At 41.7% G+C, this 25280-nt stretch overlaps 4 protein-coding genes across 13 annotated transcripts; 2 read left to right on the top strand and 2 right to left on the bottom strand.

Annotated features, from left to right (window-relative positions):
* The first annotated feature begins 171 nt into the window (after nucleotides 1–171).
* LOC9270434 (disease resistance protein RGA4-like) lies at nucleotides 172–3721 on the top strand. The gene is made up of 2 exons (XM_015762005.3): nucleotides 172–1107; nucleotides 1409–3721. The coding sequence occupies exons 1-2, from the start codon at nucleotides 269–271 to the stop codon at nucleotides 3564–3566; spliced, it is 2997 nt and encodes a 998-aa protein (XP_015617491.1). The 5' UTR covers nucleotides 172–268; the 3' UTR covers nucleotides 3567–3721.
* Nucleotides 3722–12411: 8690 nt separating this feature from the next.
* LOC4351132 (disease resistance protein RGA5-like) lies at nucleotides 12412–25280 on the top strand. 10 transcript variants are annotated; one of them, XR_010737624.1, is made up of 8 exons: nucleotides 12412–12676; nucleotides 13409–16500; nucleotides 16988–17300; nucleotides 17436–18555; nucleotides 19191–21326; nucleotides 22743–23366; nucleotides 23571–23665; nucleotides 25100–25280. XR_010737624.1 is itself a non-coding variant. In XM_066305464.1 (6 exons), exons 4-6 carry the CDS (start codon nucleotides 17447–17449, stop codon nucleotides 23098–23100), a joined length of 3603 nt encoding a protein of 1200 aa, XP_066161561.1. In that variant the 5' UTR covers nucleotides 12412–12676; nucleotides 13409–15146; nucleotides 16988–17300; nucleotides 17436–17446; the 3' UTR covers nucleotides 23101–23524. The 10 variants fall into 10 exon arrangements, 2 of the variants coding, with proteins under 2 accessions (XP_066161561.1, XP_015617274.1); XR_010737619.1 differs by lacking the exon at nucleotides 25100–25280 and having other exon boundaries at nucleotides 13409–15146; nucleotides 15497–16500; nucleotides 23571–23819; XR_010737621.1 differs by lacking the exon at nucleotides 25100–25280 and having other exon boundaries at nucleotides 14090–15146; nucleotides 23571–23819.
* Nucleotides 12897–15787, bottom strand: LOC4351133 (disease resistance protein RGA4-like). Its single transcript, XM_015761789.3, has 2 exons — nucleotides 15483–15787; nucleotides 12897–15242 (listed from the first exon to the last, which is right to left on the bottom strand). The coding sequence occupies exons 1-2, from the start codon at nucleotides 15785–15787 to the stop codon at nucleotides 13064–13066; spliced, it is 2484 nt and encodes an 827-aa protein (XP_015617275.1). The 3' UTR covers nucleotides 12897–13063.
* Nucleotides 15887–16237, bottom strand: LOC136353987 (disease resistance protein RGA4-like). The gene has a single exon (XM_066305465.1). It carries the CDS (start codon nucleotides 16235–16237, stop codon nucleotides 15887–15889), a length of 351 nt encoding a protein of 116 aa, XP_066161562.1.

Here is a 25280-nt window from a genome sequence, read left to right as displayed (position 1 = left end):
TGTGCCCACTTTTAATCTTCATCCTGATGAGAAGATTCGAACGCAGCCGTACGTATACACATACATCCGATGTGATAGAACTAAAAAATTTAGCCCACCCAAACATCTAATTTTACCCAAGATTGGGGGTATCCACGCATCATATACACGAGACTGGTGGGTTGTTGACTTGTGGAAGACTTGGAGGGTGCTTGCTCGCAGCTGCTTCTCCCTCAGCCAATCTGTCTGATCCAGCAAAGTAATCGTATCGAGAGGCACGCCGACGTCCATGGCGTCTGCGGCGGCGAGCGCTTTCTTGGAGGCGGTCATGGGGAAGCTGTTCATGGTGCTGGACAAGGAGTACAACAAGCACAAGGCCCTCGAGCAAGAGGTCGCCTCCCTCCAGCAGGAGTTCCGCATGGTCGCCGCCGCCATGGACGACCAGCTCCTCTCCATGGGGAGGAGCGACGCCCACGCCCGCACGGCCGTCGCGCGGCTGCACGCCGAGGAGATGCTCGACCTCGAGCACGACATCGAGGACTGCGTCGACCGCTTCACGCACCTCCTCACCTGCAGCCACAGCAATCCCAGCGGAAGAACATCCCTGGTTTGCCGAGTCAAGCACGAGGTCAAGAAGGTCCAGAGCCGCTCGAGCTTCAGTGAAGAGATCCAGAAGCTGAGGAGGCGCCTCAGCGAAGCGCAGCAGCGGGTCATCAGCAACATCATCAATCCGAATCCGCCGCCTAGTGGATTCGAGCCGAGGTCGTCGTCATCGACTCCGGCTCGCGCCGCGTGCGGTCCTCCGGTGGGCATCGGGGAGCCCATGGAGGAGCTCCTCTCGCTGCTAGACGAAGTGGAGGGCGAGCCGGAGCAGGTGAGGGTCATCTCCATCGTGGGGTTCGGTGGATTGGGGAAGACCACCCTCGCCAAGGCGGTCTACGATGACCCTCGCACAAAGGAGAAATTCTACCACCGTGCGTGGATCGCCGCCGTTGGCTCGCCGGAGACGAGCGACTGGATGAGGGGGATCCTGCGTGATGTACTCCGGCAAGTGCGTCCCGGTGACGCCATGGATGTGGATGGCCAGCATCTCGAAGCCTCGCTCAGAGAGTACCTCAAGGACAAGAGGTAATTGCGCCTCATTTTTTTTTCTCAATGATTTTACTGTAAGTACTAGTATTAGGAGGTATTAGGCGAAAAGTAACACGAGGTATCGGTACCTCACGGTACCAAATCGTTTCTGAGCGTTAGATCTAGCTAGACAAGATGGGTATTGTTAGATCCAACGATCGGAAACGATTTTGCACCGTAAGGTACCAGTCTCTCGAGGTACTTTTCGTTGGACCGGAGCAAATCTCTAACTAATGACTATTACATTAGCAGGATTTGTGATTTATTTGCTTATCATTTGTACATTTTTGTCTGTTAGGTATTTGATTGTCATCGATGACATAGATGTGGATCAACTTAGAATCATAGAGTCGATCTTTCCAGACAATGGTACAGGCAGCAGGATAATAGTGACGACAGATAATCAGCAAGTAGCTAATACGTGCAGCCATGGCAACGGTTATGTGTACCAAATGAAGACCCTTGGCAAAGAGGACTCCAAGAAACTAGCATTTTCAGGGCTCAGATCAGTTGAACCGGGGCAAGGTCCAGCATCATTATTAGCGAAATGTGATGGCCTTCCTCTGGCTCTGGTTAGTGTCTCTGATTATCTGAAGAGCTCAAGTGAGCCCACAGGAGAGCTGTGTGCAGAGCTGTGCCTCAACCTTGGTTCTGATCTGAAAGAGGATGGCCATTACAGCTTTGCACAACTCAGGAAGGTGCTCCTTGACAACTATGACAGTTTTTCTGGCTATACTCTGAGCTGCTTGCTGTATCTTGGTATATTCCCAAACAATCGTCCTCTCAAGAAGAAAGTTGTAATCAGGCGGTGGTTAGCAGAAGGATATGCACGGAGCGATGACCCTCGTCGTAGCGAAGAGTACACTGCAGATAAGAATTTCAGAAAGCTTATTGACCGGAATATCATTCAGCCTGTTGACACGAGGAACAATTCTGAAGTGAAGACGTGCAAAACTCATGGAATCATGCACGAGTTTTTGCTGAACAAGTCCTTGGCCCAGAGATTCATCGGGACATCATTGCATGATCATCCAAGAGTTGGAATCAATACTAGCAATGCGCGCCACCTTTCTGTCGATGCTGCTAAACAGACAGAATGCGTGGCATCTGACGAAGAATTATCTCGAGTCCGATCTCTGACAATCTTTGGGGATGCAGGTGATACAATTTCTTGTCTTCGCAAGTGCAAGCTTCTACGAGTCTTGGATCTACAAGAATGCAATGGTTTGAATGACGATCATCTGAAACACATGTATGAACTGTGGCATCTGAAATACCTGAGCCTTGGGGGCTATATCAATGAGCTTCCAAGGAGTATTCAAGGGCTGCATTGTTTAGAGACACTGGATTTAAGGAGAACGGAGATCAAGTTTTTGCCCATTGAAGCTATAATGCTGCCCCACTTAGCTCACTTGTTTGGAAAGTTCATGCTTCACAAAGATGATCTAAAAAATGCGAAGAAGATGAGTAAACTACAAAAATTCTTTTCATCAAATAAGAGCAACTTGAAAACTTTAGCAGGATTTATCACTGAAGAAGGAAAGGAATTTCTGCAACTTATTGGTCATATGAAAAAACTGAGGAAGGTTAAGATATGGTGCAAGCATGTTGAAGGTAGCAGTAATTACATTGCTGATCTTTCAAAGGCCATTCAGGAATTTACCAAGACTCCCATTGACATGGACCGAGTCCGTTTTCTCTCACTTGATTCCGAAGAATGCTCTGAAAATTTCCTGAGTTCGATTCATTTGGAGCCATGCTCTGAAGATTACAAATATACTCTGAAGTCGCTGAAGCTACATGGCAACTTACTCCAGTTGCCCCTGTTTGTTACCTTGCTGTCAGGTCTCATTGAGCTGTGCATTTCATCAGCTACACTGACACAAGAGCATCTGTCAGCACTGACCAATCTGAACAGCCTGCTTTACCTCAAATTGGTTGCAGACAAGCTCGAGAATTTCGAGATAAAACTAGGAGCATTTCTGAGCCTGCGGCGCCTATGCTTTGTGGTGAAAAATGCGGCTTCAGCACTACCAAAGTTCGAGCAAGGAGCTATGCCAAACCTTGTTTCACTCCAGCTGCTCTGTCAAGGACTAGTCGGTCTTTCTGGTATCGAGATCAGACACCTGAAACACCTCAAGGAAGTCACGATTGACTCTAGAGTGACTGCGCAAACAAGGCAAGATTGGGAACAGGCTGCAAAGAACCACCCAAACAGGCCTAGAGTTTTGTTGCTCGGAGAGGTTCATTCGGTGGAAAGCGAGGAACCGGGAAGACCAATGGAGAAGAGGAGAATTTGTGTAGGCCAGGCAAGTTCAGAAGATGAACGGGATTCTAGCCTTAAGAGGATGAGACTTTCAGATCCTTCTTCTTCACGGCTTCAGGTGATCGGCCATCCGCATCCGGTGGTGGTAACGGCCACCGAAGCAGCATCCCAGCCTTCCATGGCAAATTAATCTCTAGCACATTTATACAATTTCGGCAGATGGACTTCAATAAGGATTACAATATTAAGGTGTAGAATTGACTTTTTGCATAGTTACATATATGATGTATCCTATATATCGAGATACCCAAATTATGAACTGTTTTTTGTTTAAAAAACACCAAATCTTGCCTTGTTTGCGCAGTCACTCTAGAGGAGATTAGACGGTCCATGCTAGCTCACTACGGTGAAAGAAGGGTTCTTACGGTTCACCACATTAGACGATTCAAGATCTGAAGCATGAATAATGCCGAGATCAACAATTTCTGGATCGTGGAAACAAGCCGTACATATTAATGCATTGCATCAGGAAGAACGTACGTCATGATCTATTTTTGAACCGCCACAATCTCATGGGCTAGTAGTCCAATGTCATCTATATTTCTTCGATGCAATAAGAGAACCCAACCAATAGATAAATATATTATTCAGATTAACCGGGAAAGTATTTTGATCTCTTCAGGTTTGCTTAAAAACTATCCGAACAGTTATGAAAAGTTTTAGAAAAAATTAAAAACACTCATACAATATATCTATACAACTCTATAAAATTTTAGTTCCAAACTCAACTCACACGTTGAGATATAAAAAAGACAAATTTAGCATATGAGTAGTAGCTGTACTGCTCACATCTGAATTTGTAAAAAAAAATGTTTCTCGATATGTAGGTTGAATTTGAACTTGATTTTTAGTGGACCATAGATATCACCGTACTCTACATTGTAAATTGAAATTTGGAAAGAAAAGGTATAAAGGGGATGTCCCCAGTATGGATTAGAATCCACTCCCAGATCAACCACCTCAAATTCATTATGAACAATCAATGCGTAGTCAATAATAAGGAAGAAAGTTGGCACTAATATGAAGATTATGTACTGAAAAAATATTTTCAAGATTAAGATGGGCCGCATTTTTTTTCTTTTTTTTGGGAGGGTACTTACTTCGATGTATCACTGCCGTCAAACGGACTATATAACAGTAACAATATAATACTGGTTCGTGGCACGGAACAACAATATTTTCTCGTTGTAGGTTTGTGCTAGTAGCTGGCAATGATAGTGTTGTATCAAATAAAATATAATCTTAACTTATAATTTTACATATTTATACTAAATTTTTGAATAAATTGAATGGTCAAACATTATGAAAAAGTCAATGGCGTTATACATTTTGAAAAGGAGGTACTCTCTTCGTCCCCAAATAAGTGCAGTTTTGCACTGTTCATATCCAACATTTGACCATTCATCTTATTTGAAATTTTTTTATGATTAATATTTTTATTGTTATTAGATGATAAAATATGAATAGTATTTTATGTGTGATTAATCTTTTATAATTTTTTTAAATAAGACAAATGGTCAAACGTTGAACACGGATATCCATGGCTGCACTTATTTTAGGAGTGATGTAGCAGTATATAATAACATTGACATGGTCAGAGTTGCTACGTATTAATCTATCGACAGGGAGATGGAAATTATGGATACTCTCTGGCAGCAACAGTTCACATGGCCTAGTTGACATTAATTGGTATTATCTCTAGCGTGAGACTGTGAGAGCAACTTGAATATAACGAACGAGTGGTATATATATAGACCATATCCATGAATTTAATTACCAACTGCAATGGCGTATTCGAGTGATGTATACCAAAGGACAGACAATGTGGAAGAAAGGAAAGGAGTGACGATCGACCTTGGGAATTAGGAAATGAAGCAAAGTGGGGAACAGATCTGTCCTATTTGCCTTACCACCCCATTTGTGCGCGCGGAGAGCTTGAGACATCTCTCATCCTACTCTTCGTCAACTTGTATGATCAATTTTGTTCTTTTGTAGGATCAATGTTGTTGTATTACTCTCTCATTAATTCACCATCGTTGTTTCTTTGTGATCTAATACGCGGACCTGGCTAATCTCTGTATTGCACTTTTAATTTGTCTTCAGAGAATCGAAGATATCAAATGGAGGAGGAGGTTCTGTCGACCTGTGGCTTGTGGGGCGCCATGCCGAGCCTCCCCGGTAGGCTCGAGGGGCTTCTGCGTCGTCACGGCAACATCCTGCCCAACGGGGCAGAAGACGAGTTACCACTCATCAAGCAGGATGTCGAGAAGATAATCTCCATTCTCCATGGATACAGCAAGCCAAAACTGGAGGACAATGCCATGGTGGTGAGGTGCTGGATGAAGGAGGTGCGAGAGCTGTCCTACGACATCGAGGACTGCATCGACCACTATGAGCATGCCATGGCCAACTCTCGAAGCGGATTTAATGATAATATTCGCCGCCGTAAGTTCAACCGGCGGCATGGGAACAAGCTGCCACCTTGGGTTCAAGAGAAGCTGAAGCAGCGGCTATGGATGGCCAACAAGATGAGAGAGTTCAGCACACGCGCGCAGGAGGCGCTTCAACGCCATGCCATGTACAGCAACCATGCATGGCGTAGCCACCACCGCTGCCATTGCTTCTACTAACACCTGTGGTATCGATGTATCTTCTAGCTCTTCTTTGCGTCCTGTGCGGTGCGAGGAACGTGCCGAGGACGTCCTTGTTGGGGTTGACTCCGCCATGAACAAGCTCGAGGACTATCTGTCTGGACACGCAGGAGAGGAGAAGCTCAGGGTGTTGTCTATTGTTGGATTTGGAGGAATCGGGAAGACCACTCTTGCCAACGAGCTGTACAGAAAAATTGGACGGCAATTTGAGTGCCGGGCATTTGTGCGGGCATCCCAGAAGCCTGATATGAGGAGATCCTCACCAGCATTCTCTCGCAGCTTCGGCCGCACCAGCCACCTGACCATCGGAAGGTGCATAGCCTAATTTCCAGTATCAGGGCCCATCTGCAAGATAAGAGGTATAGTACATTTTCAGCAAAATTTACAGAAACACTGTGCCATGAGCGTGAATTAAATATACCAATAGACTACGAGTAAATTCCCTATATACCCCTAAAAATTCACTCAATCCCTTTCATACCCCTTAAATTTATCCGATCCCTTCTATACCTCTGAAATTTCAACTTGATCCCTTTCATGCCCCTACCTACCGTTATATTTTCCTTCATTTCACTATTGCATTTGGTTGCAAATGTCTTTTTGCCTTTGATGCTTTAGGTTTGAATATAGTCTTGAAAAACGATTGAAAATTTTGTTTGAGTGCATAATATGTGTATTTTATGAAACTAATAAGACTAAATATTTAGTGCAGAAAATTTTGACATAAGTTTTGAAAATGAAACAAATGTAATAAATTAAAATATTTATTCGAAATTTTAATAGGACAATGGATTTTTTTTATCGAGAGCATTCCTAAAAATATTATTGGGAGCATTGTTAGTCCTATATTTATATGAATGCTCGTCAATTTTTTATGACTTTTTTTAAAAATAAATACATATTTTTTATTTCATCATCTAAAAATAAATTTTGTGATAAATAATGCATCGCACAACAAAATCATACCCATAATAGTCTCATGCGACAAACTTTTACATTTTTAATAATGTAATTCATAAATTTCTATGTTCATCCAAAGAGTAAAATGGTCGTTTTTATAGAAATTAGACGGTCAACTGACGGGAGGGATATGGAAGGGATCAAAATCAAATTTCGTGGGTGTATAAGTAAGCAAAATTCAGGGATATAGAAAGGACTAGCTAAAATTTCAAGGGTATAGAAGATATTTTCTCATAGACTATCTATCGGTAAATTGGTTGTAGCTTCTTTTGAAGTCAAGGTCGGAATGAATTTGATTATCTGAAAAAGATCTATCTGTAAATGTGCCAACTATATTTGATTTTCTATCTGATATATAACTTCACTATTTCATACTTTTTTGGGATAAATCAATTAATCTTGTGGAAGTATGTACGACGGGGAAGAAAAAAAATGCAGATGGCCTTTATAATCGGATTTGCTAGAAAATTGTCGTGAGTATTTTGCCCCTAAAACTTTTAGATTTGATGTGATGGAAAGTTGGAAGTTTGGAAAAAAAAACTTTGGAACTAAACAGGGCCTAAGCGACGCTTTGCGCGTAGCATCTTCGGTTAATCACGCGCAGGATCAGACAACATTTCGTTACACCAATGGACAACAACTGAGACAAAAGAAGTAGAGAAAAATTAGACAAGGTGAGAAATTAAGTAGAAAAAACTGATCTGTTAAAATATGAGATACTATAGGTTAGAAAAAATAAATGTACATTTAGTAAACACGATACACCATATCCAAGTCACTAGATGACAACATTGGTATTCTCGAAAAACAAAAAAAACAATAAATAGGAAAATTAAATATCTATAAATAATGTCAAATATATAATCAATCTTTTTTTCAACACAGGAATGATAAAAACGATAAGAAATTATAAGTTTACAACATTGCTGTCACGATAAAAGGAAGCGCAAGATTTATCCGCAAAGAATAAAGAGAATCTACAACTTGAAATATTGCAAAAAATAATAACTCCGACATGAAAAATAATAGCCGAAAGAACATCGCCCACCATCTTCATTCCTACAAATCAACAAACCAACATCATCTAATAGTAAGCCATTAGCCACATAGGCTATAAACAAGTTAGCACGCCAATAGGCGCGCTGATTTTCTAGTTTACATATAAACTTGGTCAACCTGTTAGCAGAAAGAAGAAACAAGTATACATGGGGCATGAAATAACGGGCACGCCAACTGGCGCGGGAATTTTCTCTCTAGCACTTCATCCGTCCCAAAATATAACAACTTTTAAACTTCAAAATTTTTCAACAAATCACAAACTTTTACCATTCAAATTTTCTATATACCTCTTTTTTTTCTCAACCGATCACAATATTCTCCATTTAATTTCAGTAACTTTCTTAATACCTGTATCCAATCACAACTTCTTATATTTCGGGACGGAGATAGTATTTAATAAAGTTGCCACAGAGTTATACTAACATTCCAATTTTATGTATTGTTGAATTTTAGGGGACTAACAAATAGAAAATATCAAACATTACACTGAATTGTTAATCATAGACGCGGGCCGGTTAATATGGATTATAGATGCGAGATACTCACATACCCGCGCGCGTGTATGTAGGTCTGCATATGTGATGTGAAGATCTGTGTCTCTGTATCTAGTTTTAGCCGCGTCAGTGACATGATTTTTTCCATGTGCCAAAGAAAACCAAAAAAGATTTGTCATATTTTACTAGGTATATTTTACTTCCCTCCGTTTCAAAATAACTCACATTAGAATATATAAGCCGCTTGTCCAGATTCATTATAATAGGATAGGCAACATCGATATCTTATATGTATTTTAAGTATTTATACATGGTCGTCCCTAAGACACAAAGTTGTGATATTCATACACGTGCAGTATATAAGGTTCGAACCTAGGAACTCAGGCTACTTACCATCTCACATATAAAACACTTTTTCTTAAATGAGGGATGCAATTTTTTAGTTCACCTTTCTCCAAAATTTGCAATACATATTTAACACTATAAATGATTTCAAATAAAACGGTAATCAACTATAGAGCTGTAGATCTCGCCGAGAGCTCTAAGCTCTACAATTTCAAGCCATTAACCAAGCTTATTTGAAAACTTCAAAAATTCATTTGGAAATAGAAATGATAACTTCAAACACATATTTTGGCATGTAAGTGATGTAAAATGAAAATGTTGTCAACCACATATTTATAGAGAGTTGTAGATGGCATTGAGATATACAATTTTGATACAGAGCATGTCTTCATCTAAGGTCATATGAGAACAAAATGGCTTTTATTTGGCATAAGATAAATCACGGAACTTTTAGTAACTGGGATTGTGTAATTGACTCTTACCTCTTAGATTGGCAAGATAAACCACGAAACTTTTAGTGGCTAGGATTGTATAATAGGCTTTTTACCTCTTGGATTTGGATTGGTGAGATGGAGCACCGTAAAGGAGCTCATTGAGAGAGTGAGTGTGTGTGTAACTTTTGTTTATGAGCTCATAAAGGGATGCCAATCTAAGTGGCACAGTTTAACTTGGAAGATACTACCTCTGTCCTAGATTAATCGTAATTCTAGGTTATTTAGTATATATTAAGATTTGAGGGGGAAAAAGACTATAATACCCCTTATTATATGGTTTATAGGTAAAAGTAGAGGGTAGTTGAGGTAAAATAGAAAGAAATTTGGATGATAAGTGATTAATGGGATCATTAGTACTCTATTGTGATAATTATTTTAGGACAAATTCAAATCCTAAAAATACAATTATTATGAGACAGAGGTAGTATATAAAATTGCAACTTTAGTACAAGTGTACAACTTCACTATAACTTTTTGGTTTATGTTCTTTATATATTCACAGTTAACTAATAAGATGTGTTTTAATTTCTTACGTTCATCTCTATGTTGGATTTTTTTTTTCATATTTAGTAAGGGATGTAACCAAATTATACTTTTAAGTTTAACTCAGAACATACTTTATTTCACACCATGGAAAAAAAGGGTCTAACATATAAGTTACACTATTGGGACAAATTATATTACAGTAAATTGAAAAAGATATTGGTAGATAAGAAAAGTATCCACTTGAAATTATAAAGCTCTCACTATGCTAAAATGGATTCATGCAGAAGCTCGAACGAGACCGAGAAAAGTGCAGTTGCTCAAGCAATCGGAATAATTAGTCTGCCCAATGGATGGCCGCCAATGCTATGTTGTACTACGTACTGATGTGTTTCGGCGAACCGAAGATTTTGCTTTAAGGGATTATACATTAATTATAAAAGAGCTTGGCATGTCAGGTGGGGACTTTCATACCTACTTTTTTTCTTTAGAGGGTACAGCTCAGGACGCACACGTACGCACACCACACTCATACACTACGCGCGCCCACACACACGCGTGCGCGTTTCTCAACACACGCTAGAATTGATATTGGAGGCCTAGGAGGCACTAAGCCTCAGTGCACGGGAAACGTGTATTCCCACTGAAGCACCCACGTGTGTACCCTATTTTCTAACCAGGACCAACCAAAATTGATCCTAGGGAAAACAGGGAAAAACCCTAGCTAGGTGAGACACGCGAGTTGCGATCCCAGAAATCGAACTCGTGTGGACTGCTCGCACACCAGCGACGCTAGCCACCCGAGCACTGCTCGGTTCTCGTCCCTTCTTGGTTTCAAGACAAGTGCTGTCACAGGCTTGTTAGGCGACTGGTTTATCTTTCTTATTGCACTCTATCAGATATTGCATTTACTGTAAGTGTTTTAGTTAATTCATGTACAATGATGCTCAAACTCACACATGGATGTTGTTTTCCGGATCATATATATGGCACCTTTATGAAGGGATGTCCTGGTTGAGGATTGTGTACACTCCAAATGGTTATGTCCAAGGCAAAAAAAAAAAAGTAAAAATAAAATGCAGTCGAAACAATCTTCGTAGAAAAACTCATTTCGTGTGTGTTGAGTTTTAGTGATTCTTTTGTTTCTTTCTTGGACACTACTTGCATCAGGAGCTTGGTGGAGAGGAGGAAGAGATAAGAAGAGAGAGGAAAGATGAAGAAGGAAGCTAGAGAGAGAGAGAGAAAATGAGGGGGTGGTGTGTCACTGACACGTGGATCCCCTTGATTTTTTTTTGCTAACTATAATATACTCTCTCCATCTCCTAAATGTTTGACGCCGTTGACTTTTTTAAACATGTTTGACCGTTCGTCTTATTAAAAAATTTAATTAATTATTAATTCTTTTCCTATCATTTGATTTATTGTTAAAAATACTTTTATGTATACATATAGTTTTACGTATTTCACAAAAGTTTTTGAATAAGACGAACGGTCAAACATGTTTAAAAAAGTCAACGGCGTCAAACATTTAGGGATGGAGGGAGTACTACAATATAAGCGTCACGTCGGATAAATATATCATTTAGAATAATACCTCTCTCTAAAGAAAAACGAAACGGCTATGATATTTGTGGAAACCTCCACATATGGTTTTACGGGTGAGGTAAAAAATTAAATTGGGGTATAATTGATAGAGGAAAATGGATTTTTTTTTCAACTGGGTTTCTACTCTATACATTTGCAACTCCTGGGCAGCCTATCCTAAAATAGGCCAGATCAAATAGGATGATCCACAATAGTTGGCCAGATCATGTTAAGTACTTGTGTTGTGCCGTAGACGGGCGTAGTACTCGTGGGCATCTTTGTTTTTCACTGGAAAATCAAAATCACAGTGCGTGTGGATTGATCAGACCGTGCCCAAGCCACGCATGTGTAGGAGTGGGATGACGTACCAAGCCACTAGGAAAAACATTTTGAATTTTTATAATAGTAAAGATAAAGATAGAGATAGAGATAGAAAAGAGATAAAGATAGAGATGGAGATAGAGATAAAGATGCAATGACTACTAATCAACGTACCATGTACTCCCTCTATCCCATAAAAAATTAACCTCGTACTGAATATGACATATCTTACTATTATGAATCTGGACATACCTTTGTCCAGATTTACTGTATTAAAATGTGTCATATCCAGTTCTATATTCATTTTTTGTGGAATGGAGGGAGTAGGCTCCACATAAGCTGAAACTGCCTTGCAAACTGCCAAGAGAGTCAAAACAAACTGGTATTGATAGTCGATGGAGGTACGAGGTATCTGGTTCTGCAGGGACGAGAATCAAACTCGGCCTTGTAGTGAGGGAAGGATAATAGACTTTTTCCTTGTGAATTACGGGCCCCACCTGTCAAGACATCGGATCGCTACAATTGCAACCGATCCTGGGCTCGGTCCATCTAGAACAAGAGGTAGTAAGATCGAGATTAAGTTCACTTTAGGTCCCCTAAGATCGACAACCTGGAGCCCGACGACGACGAGGGGATGGGGAGGGGAAGAGCGGCGGCGCGCACCGCCGCGTCCCAATTCCCACGGCAATGGAGGCACGCTACCTGCGAGTACGAGGGGGGGAGCTCCATCTTGTTCTTCTGCGCCCGTCCATTCTTCTTCCTCCGTCCGTCCATCTGGTCGATCCTCGATGGGCGGATGGGGCGGAGGGAGCCCTCGTCTGCATCGCGGCCGGCCGGCCGCCGGATTCGGTGAGTCCTCCACACAGGATCTGAATAGCGGTGTTGTCCTATTGATTTGTTGCATTATTCTGGTGAGATGAGATGAGAAGGAAGCTCCGTCAGAATTTACAACTTGGGGGACTTTGTTTTGATCGACGAGGGCACACTGATTAAGTCATCATGCGTGTTTTACATTCTTCGTAAGAAGAACTACTAGTAGTCCTTAAAGTTGAACTTCAACTACATTCAGTTTTTGTTTCAGTAAGAAAAGCAGAAATTTCAGACATTAACCCATGTTTTTTACACGAAACTCGGTTCATAATTTGGGTATCCCGATATATAGGATACATTTAACTCTGCAAAAGGTCAATATTACAGTCTTTATTGCAGCCTGTCTGCTTAAGTTGTATAAATGTGCTAGAGATTTGCCATGGAAGGCTGGGATGCTGCTTCGGTGGCTGCTACCACCACCGGATGCGGATGGCCGGTCACCTGAAGCTGCGAAGAAGAAGAAGGCTCTGCAAGTCTCATCCTCTTAAGGCTAGAATCTGAACCATCTTCTGAACTTTCTTGGCCTATAGAACTTTTCCCCCTCCCCCTTATGGCACAGGGTCTTCCCGGTTCCTCGCTTTCCACTGGATCAACCTTTCCGAGCAACAAAACTCTAGGCCTGTTAGGGTGGTTCTTTGCAGCTTGTTCCCAATCTTGCCTTGTTTGCGCAGTCACTCCAGAGTCAATCGTAACTTCCTTGAGATTTTTCAGGTGTCTGATCTCGATGCCGGAAAGACCAACTAGTCCTTGACAGAGCAGCTGAAGTGAAACAAGGTTTGGTAGAGCTCCTTGCTCGATTTTTGGCTGCGCTAACGCCACACTTTTCACCACAAAGCACAGGCGTCTCAGGCTCAGTAGTGCTTCATGTTTTATCTCTAAATTCTCGAGCTTGTCAGCAATCAGTTTGAGGTACAGCAGTCTGTTCAGATTTATCAGTGCTGATAGATGATCTTGTGTCAGAGTAGCTGGTGTAATACACAGATCAATGAGACCTGACAAAGAACTAAAAAATGGAGGCAACCGGAGTAACTTGCCATGTATCTTTAGTGAACTTAGATGGTATTTCGAATATTCAGAGCATGGCTCCAAATCAAGTGAACTTAGGAATTTTTCACAGTATTCTTCGGAATCAATTGAGAGAGAACGGACTCTGTCCATGTCAATGGGAGCCTTGGTAAATTCCTGAATGGCCTTTGAAAGATCAGCAATGTAATTACTGCTACCTTCAACATGCCTGCACCATATCTTAACCTTCCTCAGTTTTTTCATATGACCAATAAGTTGAAGAAATCCTTTCCTCCCGTCAGTGATAAATCCTGCTAAAGTTTGCAAGTTGCTTTTATTTGATGAAAACAATTTTAATAGTTTACTTATCTTCTTCACATTGTTCAGATCATCTTTGTGAAGCATAAACTTTCCAAACAAGTGAGCTAAGTGGGGCAGCATGATACCTTCAATGGGCAAAAACTTTATCTCTGTTTCCCTTAAATCCAGTGTCTCTAAACAATGCAGCCCTTCAATACTCCTTGGAAGCTCACTGATATTGCCCCCAAGGTTCAGGTATTTCAGATGCCACGGTGACAGTACACATATGCGTTTCAGATGATTATCGTTCAAATCACTGCATTCTTGTAGATCCAAGACTCGTATCAGATTGCACTTGTGAAGATAAGAAATTGCATCACCTGCATCCCCAAAGATTGTCAGAGATCGGACTCGAGATAATTCCTCGTCAGATGCCATGCATTTTGTCTGTTTAGCAGCATCAACAGAAAGGTGGCGTGAATTGGTAGTATTGATTCCAACTCTTGGATCATGCGGTGATGTCGTGATGAATCTCTTGGCCAAGGACCTGTTCAGCAAAAATTCATGCATAATTCCATGAGTTTTGCACGTCTTCACTTCAGAATTGTTTCTTGTGTCAACTGGCTGAATGATATTCTGGTCAATAAGGTTACTGAAATTGTCATCTGCAGTGTCCTCTTCACTGCGCCAAGGGTCATCACTTCTTGCGTTTCCTTCAGCTAACCACCGCCGGATTAGAACTTTCTTCCTGAGAGGATGATTGTTTGGGAATATACCAAGATACAGCAAGCAACTCAGAGCAGAGCCGGAAAAACTGTCATAGTTGCCAAGAAGCACCTTCCTGAGTTCTGAAAAGTTGTCATGGCCATGGTTTCCTGTCAGATGAGAACCCAGATCACGGCATAGCTTTGCACACAACTCTCCCGTTGCCTCAGTTGAGCTCTTCAGATAATCAGAGACACTGACCAGAGCAAGAGGAAGACCATCACATTTCCCTAGTAATGATTCTGAATGGTTCTCCAACTCAGGTGATCTAAGCACTGAAAAAGCTAGTTCCTCAGAGTCTTCTTTACCAAGTGTGTTCATTTGATACACATAACCATTGCCATGGCTGCACCTATTAGTTACTGACTGAATAGTTGTGGTAAGTAATATCCTGCTGCCTGTACCATTATTTTCAAAGGCTGAACTTATGATCCTCCATTGATCCATCCTGATGTCATCGATGATAATTAAATACCTAATAACCAAATTGAGAATTGAGGAGGAATATTAAGAGGGTCAAATTGAAAAACAAGGTGAAAAGGTTAAGTAAAAATAAATTTTCATATGCAATGGTCATTAGTGAACAATCTTTTAGATAATTAAATTAGCTAATTGAACCAAGAACATTCCACGTGAAGAGTTATTGGTGTACTTAAAAATGAAAAATGTTCTTGTAAAGGAAATAAAAATAAAAGCGCCTAACGGTGAGGTTCACCTCTTGTCCTTGAGGTACTCCTTGAGCGAGGCTTCAAGATGCTGGCCATCGACATCCATGGCATCGCCGGGACGCACTTGCTGGAGTACACCGCGCAGGATCTCCTTCATCCAATTGCTCGTTTCCGGTGAGCCATCAGCGGTGATCCACGCACGGAGGCAGAATTTATCCTTTGCATGAGGGCTATCGTAGACCGCCTTGGCGAGGGTGGTCTTCCCCAAGCCACTGAACCCCACGATGGAGGTCACCCTCAACTGCTTTGGCTCGCCCTCCACTTCATCTAGCAGCGAGAGGAGCTCCTCCATGGGCTGCCTAATGCCCACCAGACTGTGCGCAGCACGATACGGAGTCGATGACGATGACCTGGCTGATTGACGGGCAATAGGTGAATTGATGTTGACGACTCACTGGCGCACCTCACTGAGGCGCCTCCTGAGCTTCTGGATCTCTTCACTGAAGCTCGAGCGGATCTTTACCTCATGTGCCATCTGGCGCACCCCACCACGATGATGCTTGCAGGTGAGGAGGTGCATGAAACGGTCGACGCAGTCCTCAATGTCATGCTCAAGATCGAGCATCTCCTCGTTGTGCAGCCATGCAACAGATGTGCGTGCTTCGCTCCTGCCCATAGAAAGGAGCTGGTCGTCCATGACGGCGGCAATCATGCGGAACTCTTGCTGGAGGGAGCTGATTTCTTGCTCGAGGACCTTGTGCTTGTTGTACTGGTTCTCCAGCACCATGAACAGCTTCCCCATGATGGCCTCCCAGAAAGCACTCGCCGCAGCAGACTCTATGGACAAGTATGGGCGTGTTTTGTTGCTTGCATGCGACCTGGCTCACACAAGAGATGCAGAGATACTTTTGTGGATCAGACAGACTGCTAGAGGGAGGAGCAGCAGCAGCTGCAAGCATGCAACCTCTAAGTCTTCAGCAAGTCAATAGCTCACCATGCATATGTGTATATGCGTGGATACCCCCAACTGAGTGCAAAATCATATTACAATATCTTTGTTGACAAGTATGTGTTTTTTTACACAAACTGCTGATCATTAAATGCCATTTTAAATATTCAGATAATCAGATCAGTAGCTTTATATCGATAAGGTACTTAAGAATCTTGTTCATAATACAGGACATATATCTCTGAAAGGTTTTTGTTCATAAATTCATAACATATTTCACATTTCAGTACAAAATAAGCGCGCTTTTATTGAGAAAGGATTTGTTTTAGTGTGTGCAAAAGCTTGTCTACTAATCCCTTTACGTTTAGTGTAAAAGCCTGTTTACTAATCGTTTTGCTCTTTGCCATTCAGGTTTTTAGTTATTTAAGATAGATATTTTTTGTCGATAGTCCAGCGTATCATGCATTTGTAAATCATAAAATGTGCAAAACATAATATGGGGCAGTGTGTGTAAATTGTGAAACTTTGACAGATGAGTCTGCATTTTGAGACAAATGTAAATAATGTGAAGTTTGAGCATTGATATGTAATTCTCAATTTCAGGGATACTTGAGGATTGGTGTGTAAAGCATATATCTTGAAAGGTGCTTCAGTGCTTGTCAAGTAGTGATTATTGAAGTGTCCAACAGCTACACCACACAGTGGCCAATCGATCATTTATTCTGAAGAAAATATTGTTGAATGGCTGAATTGACCAGACGACCACTGTTGGCTGCAAACCGAAAGCTAATCCTCAAGGAGAGGAAAGCATTGGATTTGGAAGCTAGGAATGAAGCAAAATGGAAGAACTCTCTCCTAAGTCCAACCGCTTGGAGAGCTCGCTCATGCTACTCTGATCATCTGATGCCTTCAGCTTGTAGGTTCAGTAATCCCTCTCTTGTCTGTTTTAGTGATTCCATTGTATTATTTCCTTCTTTTTCAGCTCTTTGTTTGCAGTCATTTAATGCCCCATGCCATGCAAATCTGTAACATGCACTTGATTTGTTTACAGAGAAGATATCAATGGAGGGCTCCATGTTCAACCTCCCAGGAAGGCTCGACCGGCTCCTGCGTCGTCATGGCAGCATGCTGCCCAAGGGGGCAGAGGAGGAGATACCTCTCATCAAGCAAGATCTCGAGGAAATAATCTCCGTCCTCCATGGTCACTGTAGCAAGCCAAAGCTGGAGGACCATGCCATGGTGGTCAGGTGCTGGATGAAGGAGGTACGTGAGCTCTCTTATGACATCGAGGATTGCATCGACCAGTATGAGCATGCCGCCACTGCCACCCGGTCACATACTGGACCTAATATTTGTCGCCGTAAGTTCAATCAGCGGCATGGAAAGATGATCCCTTGGGTTCCCTGGAAACTTAAGCAGCGGTTGTGGATGGCCAACAAGATCAGAGAATTCAGCCTGCGCACCCAGGAGGCGCTTCAACGCCACACCATGTACAACAACCTTGGTGGCATCACCATTGCTTCTACTACTGGAGGAGATGTATGCTCTGCAACACCTTGGCATCCCACGCAGTTCAGAGAGCACACCGACAACGTCTGTTCTGTCGGTATAGACGCCGATGGTATGGAAGCTGCCCTGAATGACCTGAACAAGCTCAAAAACTTGCTCGCTAGTATCCCGACTGCTTCTCTCGTGCAGTTCAGGGAGCACGCCAATAAAGTGCGTCATATCCACCCCGATGTGGAAGCCATCCTGAACAAGCTCAAAAACATACCCACTGGTATCACCACTACTTCTACTACCACTAGAGGTGATGTATCTTCTACCTCATCTAGGCAACCCACGCGGTTCATGGAGTCCGCGGGTCTTGTTGGCATCAACGCCGCGGTGAACAAGCTTGAAAACTTGCTCGATGTGTGCGGAGAGGAGAAGCTCAAGGTGGTGTCCATCGTGGGAGTTGGAGGAGTTGGCAAGACTACGCTCGCCAACAAGCTGTACTGCAAGCTTCAGCGGCAGTTCGAGTGCTGGGCATTTGTGCAGACATCTCAGAAGACTGATATGAGGAGGCTTCTCATCAATATCCTCTCACAGGTTCAGCCGCACCAGTCACCTGACAATTGGAAGGTGCATAGCCTAATTTCCAGTATCAGGACACATCTGCAAGATAAGAGGTACGTACAATGTTTTCGGGGTGTGAAACTGACTATTTCCTTGTTTTTGTTTGTGTCTGCTACTAATTGTTAATCGGTGCATTTGACTGTTGTACTGATACTAATATTATCTTCATAAGTATAAATACAAATTTTTTAGTCAAGGATTGAATGCATGGGTTCAATATTTCATTGAAGTGGCAGATAGATAAGAAAGACAGATACCAGCTCCTCTGAAGTCTATACTACTAAATTATATGTAATGTATAACATAACAATAGCAGGGTGTGTCTGTTGCTTGCTATCCCTGATATCAGCCTTAGCCACAATTAGGGCTCATTTAGCAAATGAGATTGGGAAAAGATATCCCACCCATCAAAGGGTAAGGTTTAATGGTAGCCATCCATTCCTGTCACCTTATTTTATCTTAACAATCCACTCATTTCCTATTCTAATCCTACCTCTTATATTTCATCATGTCTTCTAATCATTTTTAGCCTCAAGATGGCTGTTATAAGTTGCATAGTGTACAAAATCGAGAGAAAAATCCGTCTTACACCTAATGTTTACCATTTCATCATGCAAATTCTAGCAGAATACTAACAACAAGTGGAGCTTCCATTTAGTTATGTTAAAAATTCTCCCCTTAATCGCAGGTACTTGATCATAATTGATGGTTTATGGGCTACATCCACATGGGATGTTATTAAGTGCGCTTTGCCGGATGGTAATAGTTCCAGCAGAATACTAACCACAACAGAAATTGAGGATCTAGCTTTGCAATCTTGTAGTTATGACTTGAAATTTATTTTCAAGATGAAACCTTTTGGTGAGGGTGACTCAAGAAAACTATTTTTCAGTATAGTCTTTGGCTCTCATTCTAAGTGTCCTCCAGAAGTCAGTGAAACATTATATGATATTGTAAGGAAATGTGGTGGTTTGCCGCTAGCTATTGTCACTGTTGCTAGTCTTTTAGCAAGCCAGCTTGAGAAACAAGAACAATTGGATTATATAAACAAATCCTTAGGTTACGGTTTGATGGCAAATCCTACTTTGGAAGGGATGAAACAACTACTGAACATTTGTTACAACAATCTTCCTCAGCATTTGAAGGTATGCATGTTGTATCTTAGTATGTATCAAGAAGATCACATAATTTGGAAAGATGATTTAGTGAGTCAATGGATAGCTGAAGGTTTTATCTGTGCAACTGAAGGGCATGACAAGGAAGAAATTTCAAGGGCCTATTTTGATGAGCTTGTGGGCAGAAAAATCATCCAGCCTGTACATATCGATGACAGTGGTGAGGTTTTGTCCTGTGTAGTTCACCATATGGTACTCAATTTCGTTACATACAAGTCAATAGAAGAAAATTTTATTATTGCAATAGACCATTCACAGGCAACTATAAGATTTGCTGACAAGGTTCGACGATTATCTATCCACTTTAGTAACGTAGAAGATGCAACTCCGCCTACCAGTATGAGATTGTCCCAAGTTCGGACAGTTGCCTTCTTCGGGGTCTTGAAGTATATGCCTTTCGTTATGGAGTTTCGACTTATTAAAGTTCTAGTTCTACATATTTTGGGTGATGAGGATAGCATCGGCATTTTTGATCTCACTAAAATTTCAGAACTTGTTCGACTGAGATATTTGAAGGTCACCTCTAATGTCACCGTAAAACTGCCAACCCAGATGCAAGGTCTACCATATTTGGAGACACTGAAAATAGATGGGACAATAAGTGAAGTTCCAACAGACATTTATTTGCCACGTTTGCTGCATCTTACTCTTCCTGCTAAGACAAACCTGCCCAGTGGAATTGTCCACATGACATCGCTTCGTACAATTGGATATTTTGATCTCAGCTGTAACTCAGCGGAGAATCTATGGAGCCTTGGTGAGCTGAGCAATCTCCGGGATTTGCAGCTCACCTATTCTGAAATACATTCTGACAATCTGAAGGATAATATGAAATATCTTGGATCCATTCTGGGGAAACTCCGTAATCTCACATCTATAACTTTATCGCCTCCTGGCTCTTCCTGTCCAGATACTCTACATATTGACAGGACGAGGATCAATGTTGATGGCTGGAGCAGTGTGTCCTCTCCACCAGCCCTTCTTCAGAGGTTTGAGTTGTTACCATGTGTTTGCATCTTTTCTAACCTCCCAAATTGGATTGGGCAGCTTGGAAACCTCTGCATTTTGAAGATTGGGATAAGGGAAGTAACAAGTAATAGTATTGATGTTCTAGGAGTATTACCGAAACTCACTGTTTTGTCACTTTATGTCCACACAAAGCCTGCAGAAAGGATTGTCTTTGACAATGCAGGGTTCTCAATCCTCAAATACTTCGAGTTTATATGCAGTGTAGCATGGATGAAATTTGAGATGGGTGCAATGCCTAGTCTAAGGAAGCTCAAGCTAGGTTTTGATGTCCATATAGCAGATCAGCATGATATTATTCCTGTTGGCATCGAACATCTGTCTGGACTTGAAGAGATCTCTGCAAAAATTAGGGTCGCCTGTACTGCTCATGATCATTGTAGAAGATTTGCAGAGTCAGCTTTGACTAACGCCTTTATGATGCATCCAGGACGTCCTAGCGTCAACATACGGTGTGTGGATTGGACCTTTCATGATAAGGATAATGACTGTGTGGGGACACGAGAGGAAGAATGTAGGACTCCAATGAAACAGGAGCATTTTGTGAAAGAAGACTTAAGTGAGAAATCTGCAGTTCTACAAAACGAGCACGACGAAGAAGCACATAAATTTGTTGACAGAAGGTATGAATTTGTCACACTAAGAATTCAGCATTGCCAATTTACTAGGACCAACACCCTTTTTTTAGAAAAATGGATATTTCATTAAACAATAAAATCATCACGTTGTATTGTGGCAGCGCTTACCCTCCTACGATCCTCCGACCAGAACACAACACTTCTTATCATTACTCTCGTTGACTCAGAACATAAAGACATGTAGTAAAATTCCATTAGATATTTAGATATGCACATATATACGTCCAAAGATGTTATGGTCGGGATTGCATATCACCGACGCCGCAAGAAGCCAGGCGCGCACGACGCTGGGAGCGCGGCTGCCGTGGCATCGCCCTGAAGAATTGCTTGCAGGTCGCGCTACAGTGTCCGTGGGTTGGATTGGGTTTGTTAGGATTTGGTTCAGAGTTTGTTTAGTGGTTTTATCCCTTCTTTCTAGCATTTGTTAGCCATTGGAACGGGATACCCTTCTACGAGACAATACCTAATACCTGATACCTGTTGTGGTACCAGTTATATGCTACCCGATACCTGTGATGCATGTTACCTGGTACCTATGATACCTAAAACCTGATACCTGTGATACTCGTACAAGAGAATAGTTAATATGTCTATCCCGTTGTAATGGGATCCTGTTTTGTAGCAGCCCTCTTGTTAGTTTCATCTATAAGCTCATTTAAGGAGCAATTCGAGTGATAATGAATTAAGTCAGTTCAGCCTATTCTTCTCATCTACGTTTCTCTGTTTTTCTCATCCTCTTCTGTTCGTCCCCGCCGGCGCCACGGGTCGCTGGTCTACCAAGCCTCCGAAGCCCCGACCTCCTACCACACACTCATATCCTATTAGGTCAATCCCTGGAGCTCGTGACAAAAGAGCAAAGTCCAAATTTTCATACACGCAGATACAGATAATATTTTAAATTCGGCCAATCCAATTTGTCTTCCGTTGCAATGCATGAGCTCTTGGCATAGTAACTAGCATATGTAAGGAGTAGTTTGTACTTTGTAAGTTTCATGTAAATAAAAGGAAAAGCTAATTAGAAGAAGAAAACATTTTTTATTTTTATACGAGACCTAAGTTATATATACGGAAAACCAGTTTTGCGGACGAGACACTTCCATTTTTCCAAACGGGTATTTCTTTTGGAACCACACATCCACGTGATTTCAAAGAAAAAAAATTGTACAGATATATAGCAAAAATCGTCCCATTTTATAGCTAGGATAATTTTACCATTATTGAGAAGGTACTGAGAGATACTATATTTTATAATGTAAAATTTGATATATCTAGGTACCAGTACATCGAGATACTAAAATTTTAGTGTAAAATCTTGATATCTCCATGTACTTTCGTAAGGATTATACTTGTAGCTAACTTGGTGGACATGCACCGATCGAATTACTATTTCTTTTTGTACAGATATTATCCCATCATGGACGCGGCAGAGATCCGCAGGTGTCCGTGGAGCGTCAACGAGGAGCAGGAGCAGCCGGTGTTGATCTACGACGCCAGAACCAAGATCTCCCAGTCGTCGTCCATGCACAGCGAATTCTGGGCGGCCGTCCAACGGCTCACCGGCCCAGCTGCCACGCCGGCCAAGACCAAGAGGCACCTCCACCTGACGACCTCGCCTGAGCTGGAGGACGGCTTCTTGCCGGTACGTAGTCTCGTCTTCCCGTCCGCTCCGGATCCACGGTGCAACATGAAGAAGAAGAAGATGAGGGCCGGCCCTGGAGGGGGTCGAGCAGTGCGGTCAAACTGGGCCCCCAAATCGTAGGGGCCCCAACCCAGGGAGCCTGCAAAGCCTCTCTTCTGCAACAAAGCCATGCGATGAGATGATGCGAACAGAAACGCCCAATTCCTACTGCAAAGCCTCTCAGTGCCTTGCCGCCTGCCGAGTTGCCGTCGACCGCCCCGGCGCCGCCGTTGGCTGCTGCTGCAAGCCTGAAGACAGCTGCAACTGCTGATTTGCTAAACTGCGCACCTCAGCCTAACGATCAAAACTAAAAGTCTCAAGAGGTGTTGATGATGCGAAGTGATCAGGTGAGCAGCAGCATGCCAGCAACACCGTCGCCATCGCCAATTGAGATTTGTTTTAATTCTATGATTTTATCTGTTGGTTGTTGGTCTATTGCCATCATGCCATGTACTGATGAACAGACGTATATATACATGCACTACTATGTTCCATGTTAGGTTAATAGGTTTGTGACTTACTGACTTTGTGTCTGTCTCTTATTTTTTTAGTTGTTTAAAAGATCTGAGTTCAGAGGGATTGAGCTTGGAGACGTGCTAGTGTGTGATGAGTCGTGCGCATCCGGACGTCTGTGAATATTTAATTGGTAAGACTTTAAATTTGAATTTGTAGTTTTATGGTGTAATTTATATGAGTATCTCCATAAGTAATGTTTTTCTTTCTAGTACCCGTCACTGTGGCATATTTTGAAAGAAGCTTTTTGAAGTCGAAATTATTAAAGAAACTATTGAGATCTAAAATGTCGAAGAAAGTGTTTGATGCGAAAAACACGAGGCCTGGAAGATCTGCTTCGCTTTGGTGCAGGTCCAAAAAAATCTTGCCTTTAGGTTCGTGAGCATGCCAGTTGATTTGATCCTGCAATCAACAAGAAATAAAGACAGAAAAATAGCGGTTAAATCTATAAACGATAGCCGATCGGCCAGTCGCCGATGACGTGTCATTTATTTTTGAGCTGATGTCATATTTAAGTCGATCGACAGTCATGAATAAGTAAGAAAGAACTAAATCTATTCGATCGGCTGTAGGTATTAATGGTATATAATCCTTATGTCGATATATACTTAAATCAAGTGATTGGGGTAGATCGGTCGCCGTGCCGAGACAGTATAAATCACTTAGATCGAAATATATATTAACAAGGAGATTATAAGCATTCATAGCATAGCCGATCAGATAGATCTAGCACATATCGGCTAATACTCCGATACCACTCTATATTAAGATATTAAAGTAAACAAAATATATCAAACAGAAAGCTTAATATACCTAAATGCAACAAGATCTTAACAGAAATGGCGGATTTAACATGTCAATCAAGCATATAAAATATAAAGTAGTTAAATCAGGTAAGATCGGCTGAAACCCCGATATTACCCTAATCGGCAACCAAAAACAGGCTAGGGATTGAGATTCTAATCACGACTTATAAGGTCAAACTCAATTGATGCAGCTATAAGTATGAAAAGAAGGACAATATCTAGACAATCAAGTCATTGGATGTTTCATAGGGTGGTAGATATCCTATATAATCTAAGTCAACATTGATATTTAACCTGATCGGCTGCCTTCCAACGATAGATATTAGCCGAATGAAGGTTAAATAACAATATTATCTAAGATTATATAAGATATATGATAACTTGACGAATTACATAAACAAGATTAGAGTATCATAAAGATGGAAGCATTAATCCTGAGAACGCAAGCCGCCATAACAAGTTTTACCTCTAGTTGAAGATCGAAACCAATGCAGCTCAATCCGAAAGCAAGAACTCGTCGAAAGTAAACGAAAGTAAAAAGGGTGGCGATGCGCCGAGATTGTATTGAACGTGTGTTATTTGATTACATGGGTTCGGGTCATATTTATACCCGAGATACAAAACATGTCCTTGTCGGACACGACTCTTACCTCTAACAAATTCTAAAATACCATAAGTCTTTGTGGCAGACTTTTGCCCAAACTTATCTCTAAAAAAATTACATAAAATATCCTAATTAATAGATACAATTGCCTTCTCAGGACTCAATCCGTGCGTGGCAATCCATATGAAGCACATTAACTCAACCCGATAACGAATACCGAGTCACATTATCGGAATCGGCTCAATCGGCTACCTAGTCCGACTCGAACTCTGCCGATCCTGATCGCAGCCGATTTGGACTTTAGCCGATTCTCGCTCTGTTTCCGGAACGATCTCTAT

Source organism: Oryza sativa, chromosome 11, assembly GCF_034140825.1.
Source record: "Oryza sativa Japonica Group chromosome 11, ASM3414082v1".
Lineage (NCBI taxonomy): Eukaryota > Viridiplantae > Streptophyta > Magnoliopsida > Poales > Poaceae > Oryza > Oryza sativa.
The sequence above is the reverse complement of the archived record's forward strand: the minus strand, read 5'-3'. Positions and strand labels throughout refer to the sequence as shown.

Excerpts from the sequence above, each read along its gene's own strand:
- LOC9270434 (XM_015762005.3), top strand. The coding sequence starts at position 269 with ATGGCGTCTGCGGCGGCGAGCGCTTTCTTGGAGGCGGTCATGGGGAAG. Across the intron at positions 1,108-1,408 it reads GAGTACCTCAAGGACAAGAG|GTATTTGATTGTCATCGATG; the intron begins GTAATTGCGCCT and ends TTTGTCTGTTAG.
- LOC4351133 (XM_015761789.3), bottom strand. The coding sequence starts at position 15,787 with ATGGAGGAGCTCCTCTCGCTGCTAGATGAAGTGGAGGGCGAGCCAAAG. Across the intron at positions 15,243-15,482 it reads GAGTACCTCAAGGACAAGAG|GTATTTAATTATCATCGATG; the intron begins GTGAACCTCACC and ends TTTGGTTATTAG.
- LOC136353987 (XM_066305465.1), bottom strand. The coding sequence starts at position 16,237 with ATGGGGAAGCTGTTCATGGTGCTGGAGAACCAGTACAACAAGCACAAG.
- LOC4351132 (XM_015761788.3), top strand. The coding sequence starts at position 17,447 with ATGGAGGGCTCCATGTTCAACCTCCCAGGAAGGCTCGACCGGCTCCTG. Across the intron at positions 18,556-19,190 it reads ACACATCTGCAAGATAAGAG|GTACTTGATCATAATTGATG; the intron begins GTACGTACAATG and ends CCTTAATCGCAG. Across the intron at positions 21,327-22,742 it reads CATAAATTTGTTGACAGAAG|ATATTATCCCATCATGGACG; the intron begins GTATGAATTTGT and ends CTTTTTGTACAG.